This window comes from Oncorhynchus keta, chromosome 2 (genome assembly GCF_023373465.1).
Source record: "Oncorhynchus keta strain PuntledgeMale-10-30-2019 chromosome 2, Oket_V2, whole genome shotgun sequence".
NCBI lineage: Eukaryota > Metazoa > Chordata > Actinopteri > Salmoniformes > Salmonidae > Oncorhynchus > Oncorhynchus keta.
Genome location: NC_068422.1, coordinates 24,125,069 through 24,142,961, shown reverse-complemented (window position 1 = coordinate 24,142,961; position 17,893 = coordinate 24,125,069). Strand labels below are relative to the sequence as shown.

The window sequence follows — 17,893 nt, the reverse complement described above, 5'->3', positions numbered from 1 at the left end:
ACTGTGAAAATTAATATTTGTGTCATTCTCAAAACTTTTGGCCACAACTGTACATTTATTCACTCTGTGATAGGGGTGGAAAAAGTGTAAAGGAAGGGAAATAACTCCACCATGCAGCAGGACACCTTCAGCTGTGGGGTCTTTGAAATGCAGGTTTGATAGTTATATTTCCAATAATGAATGGTTAGCTGTTATGTGACAATTAGGTAAAAATGTATTTTTTTGGTGTAAATGGCCAAGGAAGTTGCACAGAACTTCCAACATCCCCACCCAAATTGATATGGAACCTTCAAAAACACATGGAGCAACTGCGAAAAGAAATGGCTGAGGATATACAAAAAATGTCTGGTATGTAAATTACATTTAATTCAAAGTAAATTCTTTATTTTTATGTAGTTGCATGGGACGTATGTAGTTGTATATGTATATGTATATGTAGTTGCATATGTTCAGTTCATGTCTAGAGTTCAACAAAGCCAACAACTGCTTCATGTGTGCCACTGATAAAGAACCTGGATGTGGCCCAAAGACTGACTGGGTTAGTAACTTCATTTAACATGTTTATAATCTTTGACAATAGTGACGGCATGTGAGAAAATTTATGGCTAATATTTGATATTATTTATAACGTGTTTTGTTTTGATTGAATGTTTTGCATGCCAACTGAGGCTCCATGTGCTGTGCCTAGGAATGAAGACAAGAGTTCAACAGAGTAAAGAACAAACTGGAAGTGCAGTCTGTTGTTGAAAATGTATGCTATACCCCATCCACACTGAAGAGGCTCTGAAATGTACATCAACCAGGGATAAAGAGAAAGTTAACTTCAATTAAGTATGAAACATTTCAGTGTTAAGTGTCTGTTGACATGCTGGAAAAGATTAAAGGTCTACAATTTGTTTAATTTGTCAATATTATATTTTTATTCATTGATTTACTGGCCACAATTACTGCAGCTACATGTTCAGTATATGTCTTGACCAGCAAACCCACTGCAGCCTACCTCACTAGCTCACTCTCCATCCCTGCTTTGGACAATTAATAGCATGACTCTCGTACTTTGCCCTTTTCCTTTATGGTTGATATTAACGACGAAAGGAGATATTATCTGTCTCTCTCCTATCGTGTACCACTTAACCTGTTGAACCTATGGGGGCGCTGTGTCATTATTGGATAAAAAGACATGCCCGTTTTAAGCTCAATATTTTGTCACGAAAAGATTCTCGACTATGCATGGAATTGACAGCCTTGGAAAGACAACTCTGACATCTCCAAAACTGCAAAGATATTATCTGTGCGTGCCCCAGAACTAATGCAACAGGCGAAACCAAGATGAAGTTTCATACAGGAAATGCCCCGGATTCTGAAGGCGCTGTGTTCCAATGTCTCCTTATATGGCTGTGAATGCGCCAGGAATGAGCCTGCGCTTTCTGTGTGTTTGTAGGCATATCATTGGAAGATTGACCATAAGAGACTACATTTACCTGGTGTCCCGCCCGGTGTCCTGTGTGCGTAATTTGTAGGTCCATGCGCGTTCCATTTCTTCAGACTTGAAAGTAAACTGCCACGATGGATTTTATCGTCGATAGATATGTGAAAAACACCTAGAGGATTGATTCTAAACATCGTTTGCCATGTTTCTGTCGATATTATGGAGTTAATTTGGAAAAAAGTTCACGTTTTAATGACTTTTTTTCCCCCTTACCCAAACGCAATGAACAAAACGGAGCGATTAGTCGACAAATAATATTTTTTGTAAAGACTGAACATTTGCTATCTAACAGAGTCTCCTCATTGAAAACATCTGAAGTTCAAAGGTAAATTATTTTATTTGAATGCTTATGGTTTTTGTGGAATATGTTGCATGCTGAATGCTAATGCTAAATGGTACGTTAGCCATCAATACTGTTACACAAATGCTTGTTTTGCAATGGTTGAGAAGCATATTTTGAAAATCTGAGATGACAGTGTTGTTAACAAAACGCTAAGCTTGAGAGCAAATAGATTAATTTCATTTCATTTGCGATTTTCATGAATAGTTAACGTTGTGTTATGCTAATGAGCTTGCTGATAGATTTACACAATCCTGGATACAGGTTTTTTTTCGTAGCTAAACGTGACGCAGAAAACGGAGCGATTTGTCCTAAACAAATAATCTTTCAGGGAAAACTGAACATTTGCTATCTGAGAGTCTCCTCATTGAAAACATCTGAAGTTCATCAAAGGTAAATGATTTTATTTGAATGCTTTTATGGTTTTTGTGAAAAATGTTGCATGCTGAATGCTAACGCTAAATGCTACGCTAAATGCTATGTTAGCCATCAATACTGTTACACAAATGCTTGTTTTGCAGTGGTTGAGAAGCATATTTTCAAAATCTGAGATGACAGTGTTGTTAACAAAAGGCTAAGCTTGAGAGCAAATAGATTAATTTCATTTCATTTGCGATTTTCATGAATAGTTAACGTTGCGTTATGGTAATGAGCTTGAGGCTGTAGTCACGATACCGGATCCGGGATGGCTCGACGCAAGAAGTTAAATACTGTGAAAAAAAAAACACAAAAAAACTGGGTACTTAGAACAACCAAGTATTGTAGATAAATATTAAAGGGTAAACACAACACTGACTGAACCCCCTAATTGTCAAACTAATAATAATGTACAACAATATAGAAGATGCATGACTAGATGTTTTGCAATACGGGTGTATATCCACTGCATGCTTCTTAGGTGTGTAATTGACATGACCAAGGAGCGAATGCAAATTTTAAACTATGAAAAATGTACGTTACACCGCGTGATTTTACAGAACACAAACAAGAGTGTGCAATATAGAAGGGTAGTCAGCGGACATTAGGTCACATGACCAAGGAGCTATTGAAATTCTACATTTTGAAAAATTCATGTAAAACCATGTGAGATAAAAATTGATAAACTAAAGGGTGTGCAATATGTAGGCCCACTCAGTGGACATTCTGAACCTTGTATGAAGTCACATGACCTAGGAGCTATTGAAACTTTACACTTTGAAAAATTCATGTAAAATCTTGAGATAAATTGACAAACTAAAGGGTGTGCAATATAGAAGAGCAGTAAGTGGACATTCTGAACCTTGTTTGAAGTAAGTATTTCACATGACCAAGGAGCTATTGAAATTTGAAGGTAAAAAAGTTTGTACTTTGTTCACGCTCCGTAACTAATTCAACTAGGAATACAAAACGCTGCTCACATTTCCACATGCTTATTAGCTTTGGAAAGCAAATTAATGTCTACATCGTGAAAATAAGACCTGTGCAATGTGGGCGCAACTTTTCCAACATCATGACACTTATTTGGAGTCTGTGGCTCAAGTGGTTTGAAAGCGCGATTAACGTGAAACTTTTTTACCTCGGGGAATAAAGTCGATACAAATTCACCTCACTTTTTTGAATCAAGTAACTGGGTGTAAACATCACGTCATCATACAATTCACTGGCAACACTAAATATGTTCAGAAGAGGTTCATTGATCGGAGATTTTCTCCTTTCAAGCATATTCCGCGTGATACCATAATGTGCAGTGTATGCGCGCACTTAAATTCTACAGCTCGTATGGCTTAACCGATCATTTTCAGGTTAGGTTGACTGCAGTGAGGATTCCCCACGTGCAATCAGCTATCGTATAGCAAGCCAGGAGGCAATACAGGTTGCATGCAATTCCATTTAGGACCTAACAGTTTAATGTGAGTGTTTAAAATGAAATGCACGTATACTCACCTCCACCCCGGTATAGTTTTCGAAGAAAAATAGGACGAGGCTCTGGTATATGTTATAGAGGTGGTCGTCCATCCTGCGGTATAGTCTTGATGGGAGGACAGCGGTAAGCACACGACATGCACCCCATGACAGCACATAAACCGGAGCTGTGCCTAGCATTACCACTGCAGGAAACCAGTACCGCAACGAGTATGTGTGCACAACCAGGGAGAGCAGCATTCTGTACTACTGCACACTTCTAGCTAGTTCAACTAGCTATAACTATAAGATATGCACGTTCACTTCTCGGTTGACTATTTCCGGATGAAAGTAAGCTAGGATGAGAAGTTGCAAATATAGCTTATACAACGGCCACATAGTAACACCACATGTCAACGTTATGAATATCGCAACAGCTCAATGTAACAACCAGCAAACGACATCGAATCTCCGATAACCAGCTAACTTTACCTAGCTAGCGAAGCTGACTTACTTTTCCGCTAAACACTGTTCAACCGGCACATGAACCAAACGAATGGTTTCGTACAAAACCACGGTTAAAACAGCAGTGGTAAATCATTACTACATGCTTAGAATTTACATTCTCCTCGGTCAACAGTGAAGTTTTAGTTCAAAAACTACCTCTACCAAAGTCACACACAAGCCTGCTCATGGACTCAATGGGGAAATCTCAATTACATTCTCCTCGCCTCCTCAAAACCCATTGGAGGAGTAGGTCGGAGGGGCAGGACTTCTGGCTCTCTTATCCAATGTGGTTTGAGGAGGAGGGAAGAAGCAATTGCGATTGGTCCGTGCTATCCGGTATCATTGGGACGTCTCTACTCCGAAGTTAACATTTTAAACATTAACATTTTAAATTCAATTTTAAATGAATAAAGTAGGGGTTAAGGTCGGGACATCCTAATGATCCCGCATAGCACTGGGTATTGAAATTATATCCATGTTGAATAATGATTCATGATATCTGGGATCCTTGGGGCTACTATACCCTAAACTTCACCAGTACCTGGGTGCACGCTGCAGTAGAGAACATCCAGTTGAAACACCAGAAGGGTTGTAAGGACGCTGCCAGCATCGCTACTTCCCTTTAAATACGTATTTCATTGCTTGAAGCCACACCCACCAAACGGGAGCAAACGTACTTCAAATGTCTTGTTTACACTGACAGGGTTTTGGTACACCAGAAGTACTACACATGATCACACCGACAGCATCATTGCATTTTTGTACACTAGTACATTCATTTCCAATGGAATGCTGAGTTTGCCCTGCAGCATTGTGTTGCAGAGGCAGTTGCAGTATGTTCTGTGATGCATATGTTGGATTTATATATATTTTTGCATCAAACTATGCATATAAATGGTAGCAGAACGTGAATGTTGAACTTCTGTTGCAGGCATATCCAGGTGATGCTGCATACTATTTTGCGCAGACACTGTAGGTGTGATCAAGGTGTTTGCCTTCCAGCATTGAGTTGCAGAGGCAGGTGCAGTGCATTCTGTGTGGAACTTACCTTGTATTTATCAAATTGTATGCTGTAGCCAGCTTGCTGTTGCGTACCAATTTGCGCAATGATGCTGTAGGTGTGATCAAGTTGAAAGTCTATTCAAGAAAGTACAAGAACGTTTTGGGGAAACTTGTCATACAGTACAAACCCGTTCCGCAAAGTAGCAAACTGAACGCACCTCTAGTGTCATGTCAGATGGCGTCACTCCTATGCTACGCTTGTCCCTCATCATCATCATGCACTACTCGAAACGAGGAAACTCAGAAATGTCCGACTTGCTAACTGATTGAAGGTGGCAGTGGCATCTGTATAACTACAACCATTTGGCAAGTTGGAAATGTCAGTTTCCTAGTTCCAACTACCACATAAATGCGGAATCAGTGTAGACTGAGGTCATGCTATCTGACCGAAGACAATGACCCTAAACCCTACGCATCGATCACACCTACAGAGCTTTTGCAACATAAGTCCAACATTCACCTTCTGCTACCTTTTCTGTCAAGCTGACAAATTATTCAATTTGATGCATACTTCGATAACATCCAACATATGCACCACACAGAACGCACTGCAGCTGCCTCTGCAATGCAATGCTGCAAGGTAAACTGAGCATTCCATTGGACATTAATGTACTTCTGGTGTGCCAAAATGCAATGACACTGTTGGTGTGATGGAGGCTGGAGGCGTAAGCCACTTGCCAACATTGTGCACGCTGATTGGTTTAAAGAAGAGTTCTGAGATTGGTGGTTGGTAAGAGTGGATGACAGTTGCTAATGTGCTGGTGTCAGGGAAAAGTCTAAACGGGATACTTGAGACATCCCATCTGACATCACCCCCATTTAAGTTGACATTTAAAACATTATAAAAGGTTCCAATGCACTTTTTTTTTTAAATCTCAATTTCAAATAATTTCTGGGTAACAATTAAGTACCTTACTGTGATTGTTTTAAATTAAACATGGTAAATAAAATAGCTTCTTAGCAATCATTTTGCAAGATGTCTGGGAGGGGTCTGAGTGGGGAGGAGAAAATGAAAAATTATGTTATTGGCTGAGAGGTTTGTAACTTATTTGTAACTAATTCCCCAGGCAGGCAAAAACTAAACCCACCAAAACAGGCTGACATTTCAGGCTGTCTTTTCAAACAACTCTTACACTAAAATGGCATTATAATTTTCACAATATTATTCTAACCTCACTGTGGAAATAAAATAAACAGGGAATCACATTTTTTGGCTGCACTGGGTCTTTAAGGTTAGGGTAAGGTTGCCCCAAGGACCCGGCATTGAACTAACCCTGGTGTCAGTGCCAGATGCCAGCAACAGTAAAGCAAGATCTGCCAAAAACTAAGGCTGAGTTTTAAAGTTATTTAGATAGTAGTGTGAGTCTGATGAAACCTGACAAGTGTGTGACCCGTGCTATCCAGTATAACTTGACAGTAAATTACTAAGTGAATTGTTAAATAGACACTGTATGAGCACTAGCCTGGTCCCAGATCAGTTTGTGTCGTATAACCAGCTATCTTTGATGCATAGTAAACTCCTGACATTAAAGCACTGCTTTGATAATAGACTCATCTTTGAATTGGAACTGTGATGAGTGGATGGACTGACATGACTAGTTTTGTGACAAATAATCACAAATAGAGATGTCCTTATACTTCAGTCTATATCAAATAAAAACCTGCAAAGTTATGCTGCGATGAGAACATTCTGACAAGGTAAAAGTTTTATTAAATAGAACGCAATAACAGTAGAAAGTCAATTCACATTCAAGGGAGAAAAATAGCCAGAACGATTTCCATGTGTGTTCTCCATGTTTGAGTCCAACTTCATATTACCGGGACTTCCATTCCAAGTCATACTTCTCATATGGAAGTTGCTTGAGATGTGTGATACAATCTAGAGGAAAAAGGAAGTCAATGAATACCATTGTTAAAGAAACAATGACAGAGGGTAAAAACTTCAATTTACATAAATATTCTAAGCTGAAGCCAAATGTAACACCACACAATCAAAAAACAAATCACAACATTTAGTACCATAATACAAATATTCATGAACATTTGGGGTAGGTGCAACATGATAAACTGAAAATGTCAAGGGTTTGAGTGAGAGGTGTCTCCAAGTGGCTATACAGCTATTCAAAGTGTGCACAGGTCCTAAGTAATTCCAATGCACTTTTATAACAAGGAAAGAGCCTTCAACTATTATTAGATGTTTTCTGGAGCTCTCCTAGCTGTTCCATTGAGGAACTGAATGAGCAGTTTTTTGTCTGGAATGCAGCCATGCACCCCACCTTCACATTTGGATTCATGAGTGTGTGGTTTGCTTGTGTGACAAAGACGTATTTATACATTTCGACTTCTCATCTTTCTGAACACATCGAGTGCTCTTGATTTACAGCACTCCCCTTACTGAGACAACACTACAATGTGCAAATGTAACCCAATTTGCGGGAAGGATGGGGGCATCTTGTTGCGGGTGATGCTCCGGCTTAGAACTTGAATCCCATACATCGCAGTAAAGCGGTGACCCAGAGCCTGCTCTGTACAGCCACTGTGTTCCAATGTAAGTGCTTATCAGTGATGTAATCTACATTTTCAACCTGTATATGGGATGGAGAGTAAAAGGGCTACACATGAATTAACACTGGGCTGACATCTTACCCAGCACCCACTGCTCGGAGAGAATCCTGCTCCCTTCTGGTCTCTTGCCGTTATACTCCCCTATGCAGAGGCCTGTCTGCCGGACCGTTTTGCAGACTGTGCCCCCACACAGCTGGATGAGCTCCACCAGGCTGTGGGTGGGGGGCTGGGTGTTTCGGGAGACAAACATTGCAGGCTGACCCAAGAAGAGGTCCTGCTGGTGCTCCCCTGCAGACAGGTGCTGCTGTAGACGGCAGATCTGGGAGGAGAGACATGATAGGGTCTTAGATGTGATGGAGTCGTTTGCGGCGGTGTTATAAAAGAGCTCATCTTAATATAGCTAAATGAGTAGTTAATCAGAAATGTAAATTTTGTATATGTATTGTGCATTTGCCTGACCATTATTTGTCACAACTCAAGTGTGTTGCAGTGTTCTCTTTTCACAAGGAGAGGGCAGAAAAACACCTTGAATTTGTAAATACATTGAACAAAAATATAAACACAACACGTAAAGTTTTGGTCCCAAGTTTCATGAGCTGAAATAAAAGATCAGACATTTTCCATACCCACAAAAATCATGTTTCTCTCAACTTTTGTGCACAAATTTGATTACATCCCTTTTAGTGAGCATTTCCCCTTTTCCAAGATAATCCATCCACCTGACTGGTGTGGCATATCAATAATTTGATGAAACAATATGATTATTATATACCACGTTGTGCTGGGGACAATAAAATGCCACTGAAATGTGCAGTTTTGTCACAACACAATGCCACAAATGTCTCAAGTTGACGGAGCGTGCAATTGGCATGGTGACTGCAGGAATATCCACCAGAGCTTTGCCAGATAATTTAATATTAATTTCTCTACTATTAGCTGCCTCCAACATTGTTTTAGAGAATTCAGCATTATGTCCAACCAGCTTCACAACCACAGTCCAGGTGTATGGCATTGCGTGGGTGAGCGGTTTGCTGATTTCAACGTTGTGAACAGAGTGCCCCATGGTGGCAGTGGGGTTATGGTGTGGGCATTCATAAGTTACGGACAACAAACACAATGGCATTTTATCGATAGAAATTTGAATGCACAGAGATACCGTGACGAGAACCTGTGGCCAATGGTGAGGCCCATATTTTCAAAAGTATCTGTAACCAACAGTTGCATATCTGTATTCCCATTCATGTGAAATCCATAGATTAATGCCTAATGAATTCATTTCAATTGACTGATTTCCTTATATGAACTGTAACTCAGTAAAATCTTTGAAATTGTTGCATGTTAAGTTTATATTTTAGCCACATTTCATACAGTTGCTGTTGTCATTGTCTGTACAATCAAATGCCCTCCAAAAAGCTTAACCGAATCATACTCCAAATCACACCCCATCTACCATTTCCCCACTTGAAGAACAACCTACTAACTTGGTATCTTGACAAGTGCTGAATTGAAATACAATATGTGCGAAATACAACACAATATGAAAGGGATTTGAGGTTCGAATTATAAATAAATGTGTCTGCCAGAGTGAACCATAACAACCCTTAGCAGTATAACATACACTTTTAGAACATTTACTCATTCAAGGGTTTTTCTTAAATTTGTACTATTTTCTACATTGTAGAATTATAGTGAAGATGTCACAACTAATTAAAATAACACACATGGAATCATGTAGTAACCATAAAAAAGTGTTCAACAAATCCAAATTGAGATTCTTCAAAGTAGACACCCGCCTTGATGACAGCTTTGCACACTCTTGGCATTCTCTCAACCAGCTTCATGAGGTAGTCACCTGGAATGCATTGCAATTAACAGGTGTGCCTTGTTAAAAGTTAATTTGTGGAATTTCTTTCCTTCTTAACATCTTTGAGCAAATCTGTTGTGTTGTGACAAGGTGGAGGGTATACAGAAGATAGCTCTATTTCAAAAATGTCAAGAACTGAACGATTCTTCAAGTGCAAAAACTTGAAGTCGCAAAAACCATCAAGCATTTTGATGAAACTGGCTCTCATGAGGACCGCCACAGGAATGGAAGACCCAGAGTTACCTCTACTGCAGAGGATAAGTTCATTACAGTTACCAGCATCAGACATTGCAACCCAAATAAATTCTTCACAGCGTTCAAGTAACAGACACATCTCAACATCAACTGTTCAGAGGCGACTGTGTGAATCAGGCCATCCTGGTCGAATTGCTGCAAATAAACCACTACTAAAGGACACCAATAATAAGAAGATACTTGACTCTGTTTCTTGGCCCAAGCAATGGACATTAGACCGGTGGAAATTTGTCCTTTGGTCTGGAGTCTAAATTTGAGATTTTTGGTTCCAACCGCCGTGCCTTTGTGAGATGCGTTGTGGGTGAACGGATGATCTCCGCATATGTATTTCCCACAGTAAAGCATGGACGATTTGGTGTTATGGTTTGGGGGTGCTTTGCTGGTGACACTGTTAGTGATTTATTTAGAATTCAAGGCACACTTAACCAGCATGGCTACCACAGCATTCTGCAGCGATACGCCATCCCATCTGGTTTGGGCTTAGTGGGACTATCATTTGTTTTTCAACAGGACAATGACCCAAAACACACCTCCAGGCTATGTAAGGGCTATTTTACCAAGAAGGAGAGTGATGGAGTACTGCATTACCTGGCCTCCACAATCCCCCAACATCAATCAAATTGAGATGGTTTGGGATGAGACGGATCGCAGAGTGAAGGAAAAGCAGCCAACAAGTGCTCAGCATATGTGGGAACTCCTTTAAGACGGTTGGAAAAGCATTCCAGGTGAAGCTGGTTGAGAGAAATGCCAGGAGTGTGCAAAGCTGTCAAGGAAAAGGGTGGGTAATTTAAAGAATCTCAAATATAAAATATGTTTTGATTTGTTCAACACTTTTTTGGTTATTATATGATTCCATATGTGTTATTTCATAGTTTTGATGTCTTCACTATCATTCTACAATGTAGAACATAGTAAAAAGAAAAACCCTTGAATGAGTAGGTGTTCTAAAACCTTTGACCGGTAGTGTATATATGTTATAACAGGAGTCATGATGAATGATTACATGTCGTTTTTGTAATCTGGGCCCATGCTTATTTACTTGTAATGATTGAAAATACAAATGAGAAAAAAAAGCTAACCACATGGAAAGAACTCATTCCACTCATTTTGTTTACTGCTTTCCATTGTGTAATTTTGGCAATGAATTTAATGTCTTAGGTTCATGACGGTGCACATTTTGGAATTGGACAAGGGGTAGAGCATTGTACCTTATACTAAGCTTAATCTAAAGGTGATCCACCACTCAGACCAGGTAGACAATTACTTTTCCCTTTGAGGATACATGTTGGTTACCTCGGACTCCAATCCACATCTCTGTGTGAGTAATACCCCTTTATCCACAGCCTCTAAGAGTGGACGATGGGAAGTAAGTCTTAATGCGCTGAGAATCTAAGCGATAACAAAAGTCCTATGACATTGGCTGACACAGCTCATAGCTTGTAGTAATACATCAAAGATGCAATACAATGCCATTCTCCGCACCTGGTTTGATTCTTTGGATTGCGGTCCAGGCTGTCTATTCTCCTTGCCTGGAAGCAATGAATGAGAACATACATGCAGTCTTCACTGGCATTGTGCTCTTAAGACTACTGAGTGGTGCTCTAAACTGCAGGGGAAGTTTGGAGTGCTGCTCCGTGTCCAGTAGGGTTGCAACATTTCAGTAACTTTCCCCAAATATCCTGGTATTTTCCTTGAATCATACAGGAATAAGCACAAAACCCAGAATCCTTTCTAGAAAACCTGGGAATATGGGGGAAAATTACTGGATTTTGCAACCCTGGTGTCCAGCATGGGTCGGTTGCAAGGCTGAAAGAGACAATCTGCTCCTTTTTGAATGAGTGTCAGAAAACACTCAAATGTAAAGCATTTTGGTCCTCCTCTGTACATAGCAGCAGCCTTTTAATCCCTATTTTATCAAGGGGTTGTCAAATGGTTCAGATGGAGAGTGAACTGAGCATTGAAAGTACATTGTTCACTTCATGGGGCACGATACTAGTGGTGGATTCATATTTAAGACATGAGGATTATCAGTGAAAACAGTGTCTTTAAATCAGGGAACACTGATTTGGACTGGGTCAAGAAGTCAGCCCTGGCATTTTATTATTTGAACTGGCTAGCCAGCTAGCTAACTAGCTAGCAACGGACAAAAAGCATTTTTTAGAAAATTGCTTTTAGTTGCTTGGCTTGCTAGGCTGACATTTACTGAATTCATTTGAAAGAGATTATTGTTAAAATAGAGGAAAATATGCTTTTTGGAGCACCAGGCCGCTGAGGCTGCCGTTTTGTGTACTTTTTCATAACGACAAGTTTAATGTCAGACGACAATAGAACGTTCATGATATCGCTACGACAATTGTCTATAGACATATCAAAAGACAGACTGTAAACAAGCCATTAGGCTATATTGCAAATTAGTGCTGGTCATATGCGTTCTCTGAATTAACAGTTAATTACTACAGGATTCCAGCCTAACATTTCGGTGGCACCAATGCATGATTTGGTGGGATCCAAGTTTTTCGAGTGGTGTAAGTACTTAAGTAAAAATACTTTAAAGTACTACTTAAGTTGTTTTTTGGGGTATCTGTATTTAAAAGAAAATGTACTTTTTCAATCCATACATTTCCCTGACACCCAAAATTACTTGTTACATTTTGACAGGAAAATGGTCGAACTCATACACTTAAGAGAACAACCCTGGTCATGATTTGTCTCCAAGATGGCGTAGCAGTGCAGACGTGTTTTGTTTGTCCTCTCGTGTACTTTTGTATATTTTCATCTTTTTTGTATACATTTCAATTTTATTTTCAATCTCTTCTCCATTTTAGTTCAAGTATACCTTCCGGTAACCTGCCTCACCCAATGTGATACGGAACCGCTATTATTTTTAATTTCTAGACCTTATAGCAAGAACCACCTAGCCATCAGACGATAACCAGCTAATTAGCCTCAAGCTATTTAGTCATTGTTAGCCACTGCTAGCGGCCTTTAACTTCTGCACAGGTACCAGCCCTTTTTTTTTAGCTTGGATAATACTCGCCAGCCTACCAGTAACAGACTGTCTCTCCACTACAATGCCGTATTCCTGTCATAATCCCTGGACCACTACTTCTGATCTTCACAGCTAGCTAGCACCCACTGAGTTACCCAGTACCGAAGCTATCCCTGAGGCCCACCTCCCGGCCTACTCAGTTGTTCACCCGGACTCCACCCAAACACGGCTAGAATCCCCTACTCCACCGGATCCTTGCCGTAAGTTCAGGACCTTGGCACCGGATCACCGCTGCTACAGAGTGGCTATAGTGGCTAACGCCCCTGCTCCGAAGCTAGCACCAGTTAGCCGTGAGCCAGGCGCATCTCCCAGATAGAAAACTAAATTACTACACCTCTTTCGCCATCTGGCTTGGATCCTTAGTCGACACGGCGCCCCACCATGACAGGTCTGCCGACGAATTCTCCATCCGCTGTGCCTTCAACCGGCTTCCGTCGGAGCAGACGCTTCTACTGTCACGGCTACTAACTTTAAACGCCATAGCGTAGTAACGACTACTCCGCGGCTTCCCTGTATTGTTGCCCCCTGGACCCTATGATCACTTGGCTACATAGCTGATGCCCGCTGGACTGTCCATTAATCACGGTACTCTATTCAGTTAATTTTGTATTTATTTTATCTGTCGGCCCCAGCCGCAAACTCAGGCTGTGTGTAGTTAGCCGACCCTCTCTGCCCATTCATCGTCATTTTTACCTGTTGTTTTAGCTGATTAGCTGTTGTTGTCTCACCCGTTGATGTCTTAGCTAGCTCTCGAAATCAACACCTGTGATTACTTTATGCCTCGCTGTATGTCTCTCTCATATGTCAAAATGCCTTGCATACTGCTGTTTAGGTTAGTTATCATTGTTTTAGTTTACAATGGAGCCCCGAATTTCACTCATTATACCTCTGATACCTCCTTTGTCCCACCTCTCACACATGCGGTAACCTCACCCATTATAACCAGCTTATCCAGAGATACAACCTCTCTTATCATCACTCAGTGCATGGGCTTACCTCCGCTGTGCCCGCACCCCACCATACCAGTCTGCACATTATGCCCTGAATCTAATCTACCACGCCCAGAAACCTGCTCCTTTTATTCTTTGTCCTCTAGGCGACCAGTTTTGATCGCCTTGAGCCGTACCCTCATCCTACTCCTCCTCTGTTCCTCGGGTGATGTGGAGGTAAACCCAGGCCCTGCGTGTCCCCAGGCACCCTCATTTGTTGACTTCTGTGATCAATAAAAACCTTGGTTTCATGCATGTCAACATCAGAAGCCTCCTCCCTAAGTTTGTTTTATTCACGGCTTTAGCACACTCTGCCAACCCTGGTGTCCTTGCCGTGTCTGAATCCTGGATTAGGAAGGCAACCAACAATTCTGAGATTTCCATACCCAGCTACAACATTTTCCATCAAGATAGAACTGCCAAAGGGGGAGGAGTTAGCCTGCAAAGTTCTGTCATACTTTCCAGGTCTATACCTAAACCGTTTGAACTTCTAATTTAAAAAATGTCTCTCCAGAAATAAGTCTCTCACTGTTGCCGTCTGCTATCACCCCCCTCCGCTCCCAGCTGTGCCCTGGACACCATTTGTGAATTGATTGCCCCCCCATCTTGCTTCAGAGTTCGTTCTGTTAGGCGACCTAAACTGGATATGCTTAACACCCCGGCAGTCCTACAATCTAATCAAGATGCCCTCAATCTCACACAAATCATCAAGGAACCCACCAGGTACAACCCTAAATCTGTCAACATGGGCACCCTCATAGACATTATCCTGACTTGCCCTCCAAATACACCTCTGCTGTTTTCAATCAGGATCTCGGCGATCACTGCCTGATTGCCTGTATCCACTTTGGGCCCGCGGTCAAACGACCACCCCTCATCACTGTCAAACGCTCCCAAAAACACTTCTGCGAGCAGGCCTTTCTAATCGACCTGGCCCAGGTATCCTGGAAGGATATTGACCTCATCCCGTCAGTTGAGGATGCCTGGTCATTCTTTAAAAGTAACTTCCTCACCATCTTAGATAAGCATGCCCCGTTCAAAAAATGCAGAACGAAGAACAGATATTGCTCTTGGTTCACTCCAGACCTGACTGCCCTTGACCAGCACAAAAACATCCTGTGGCAGACTGCAATTAGCATCGAATAGTCCCCACGATATGCAACAGTTAAGGGAAGTCAGGAACCAATACACACAGTCAAAGGCTTGCGTCTTCAAGCAGAAATTTTAATCCTGTAGCTCTAACACCAAAAGGTTTTGGGACACTAAAGTCCATGGAGAACAAGAGCACCTACTCCCAGCTGTCCACTGCACTGAGGCTAGGTAACACGGTCACCACTGATAAATCCATGATAATCGAAAATTTCAAGAAGCATTTCTCAACGGCTGGCCATGCCTTCCTCCTGGCTACTCCAACCCCGGCCAACAGCCCCGCCTCCCCCAGCTTCTCCTTCACCGAAATCCAGATCGCAGATGTTCTAAAAAAGCTGCAAAACCTGGACCCGTAAAATCAGCTGGGCTAGACAATCTGGACCCTCTCTTTCTAAAACTATCCGCCGCCATTGTTGCAACCCCTATTACCAGCCTGTTCAACCTCTCTTTCGTATCATCCGAGACCCCTAAATATTGGAAAGCTGCCGTAGTCATCCCCCTCTTCAAAGGGGGTGACACCCTAGACCCAAACTGTTACAGACCTATATCCATCCTGCACTGCCTATCTAAAGTCTTCGAAAGCCAAGTTAATAAACAGATCACTGACCATTTCGAATCCCACGGTACCTTTTCCGCTGCACAATCCGGCTTCCGAGCCGGTCACGGGTGCACCTCAGCCACGCTCAAGGTACTAAACGATATCATAACCGCCATCGATAAAAGACAGTACTGTGCAGCCGTCTTCATCGACCTGGCCAAGGCTTTCGACTCTGTCAATCACCGTATTCTTATCGGCAGACTCAATAGCCTTGGTTTTTTAAATGAATGCCTCGCCTGGTTCACCAACTACTTTGCAGACAGAGTTTAGTGTGTCAAAATCGGAGGGCATGTTGTCCGGACCTCTGGCAGTTTCTATGGGGGTGCCACAGGGTTAAATTCTCGGGCAGACTCTTTTCTTTGTATACATCAATGATGTTGTCTTGCTGTGGGCGATTCCCTGATCCACCTCTATGCAGACGACACCATTTTGTATGCTTCTGGCCCTTCTTTGGAAACTGTGCTAACTAACCTCCAAACGAGCATCAATGCCATACAACACTCCTTCTGTGGCCTCCAACTGCTCTTAAAATGCTAGTAAAACCAAATGCATGCTTTTCAACCGTTCACTGCCCCCACCTGCCCGCCCGAGTAGCATCACCACCCTGGACGGTTCTGACCTAGAATATGTGGACAACTATAACTATCTAGGTGTCTGGTTAGACTGTAAACTCTCCTTCCAGACTCATATTAAACATCTACAAAAATCAAATCTAGAAGAATCAGCTTTCTATTTCGCGACAAAGCTTCCTACACTCATGCCGCCAAATTTACCCTCGTAAAACTGACTATCCTTCCGATCCTCGACTTCGGCGATGTCCTCTACAAAATAGCTTCCAACACTACTCAGCAAACTGGGTGCAGTCTATCACAGTGTCATCCGTTTTGTTACTAAAGCACCTTATACCACCCACCACTGCGACCTGTATGCTCTAGTCGGCTGGCCCTCGCTACATATTCGTCGCCAGACCCACTGGCTCCAGGTCATCTACAAGTCCATGCTAGGTAAAGCTCAGCCTTATCTCAGCTCACTGGTCACACTAACAACACCCCCCCCCGTAGCACACGTCCCAGCAGGTATATCTCACTGATCATCCCCAAAGCCAACACCTCATTTGGCCGCCTTTCCTTCCAGTTCTATGCTGCCAGTGACTGGAACGAATTGAGTTGGAGACTTTTATTTCCCTCACCATCTTTAAACATCAACTATTTGAGAATCTAACTGATCGCTGCAGCTGTACATAGTCCATCTGTAAATAGCCCACCCAATCTACCTACCTCATCCCCATACTGTTTTTATTTTATTTACTTTTCTGCTCTTTTGCACACCAGTATCTCTACTTGCATATCATCATATGCTTATTTATCACTCCAGTGTTAATCTGCTAAATTGTAATTATTCGCTCCTATGGCCTATTTATTGCCTACCTCCTCATGCCTTTTGCACATTCTGTATATAGACTTTTTTTCTACTGTGTCATTGTTTGCTTGTTTATTCCATGTGTAACTCTGTGTTGTTGTCTGTGTCACACTGCTTTGCTTTATCTTTGCCAGGTCGCAGTTGCAAATGAGAACTTGTTCTTAACTAGACAACCTGATTAAATAAAGGTGAAATAAAAAAATAAATAAAAAATCCCTCCTGCCTCTGATCTGGTGGACTCAAACAAATGCTTTGTTTGTGAATTATGTAAGTGTTGGAGTGTGTCCCTGGCTATCCATCAATTTAAAAATAAAAAGTTAAATGGTGCCATCTGGTTTGCTTAATATAAGAATTTGAAATGGTTTATTCTTTTACTTTTGATACTTAAGTACATTTTAGCAATTCCATTTACATTTGATACTTAAGTATTTTCAAAACCAAATTATTTTCGACTTTTCCTCTAGCATTTTATTGGGTGACGAACTTGATTCACTTTCTATTAATTAAGGTATCTTTACTTTTACTCAAGTATGACAATTGAGTACTTTTTCCACCAATTGCATTTTGAAATGTTATACGATCAGCATGCATCTCTCTGAAGCGCATGGGGCAGAGAGGACAGTGTTCGCTCATCACAGCAGGATACCCCAGAGAAACAAGCACAGCGGCAGGGCAGACACTTTCATTAGAGAAATCATAATGCACTTTACCGGTTGACCAAATCAT

General features: G+C 41.5%; 2 protein-coding genes across 3 annotated transcripts in view; both read right to left on the bottom strand.

The window, feature by feature from the left end:
• The window catches only part of LOC118398299 (1-acyl-sn-glycerol-3-phosphate acyltransferase epsilon-like), a 61,097-nt gene extending 56,359 nt beyond the window's left edge, over positions 1-4,738 (bottom strand). The window contains exon 1 of one of the 2 annotated variants that reach the window (XM_035793502.2): positions 3,753-4,738. In XM_035793502.2, coding sequence (XP_035649395.1) covers positions 3,753-3,971 — 219 coding nt within the window. In that variant the 5' untranslated portion in view covers positions 3,972-4,738. The remainder of the gene's footprint in view (positions 1-3,752) is intronic. The other variant, XM_035793510.2, reaches the window with a different exon arrangement.
• A 2,229-nt stretch (positions 4,739-6,967) lies between these two features.
• LOC118398285 (microcephalin) overlaps positions 6,968-17,893 on the bottom strand; it is a 61,336-nt gene continuing 50,410 nt past the window's right edge. Inside the window, exons 15-16 of the mRNA XM_035793478.2 lie at positions 7,926-8,163; positions 6,968-7,158 (exon numbers count right to left, since the gene is read on the bottom strand). Of these exons, the coding sequence (XP_035649371.1) occupies positions 7,094-7,158; positions 7,926-8,163 (303 nt within the window). The 3' untranslated portion in view covers positions 6,968-7,093. The remainder of the gene's footprint in view (positions 7,159-7,925; positions 8,164-17,893) is intronic.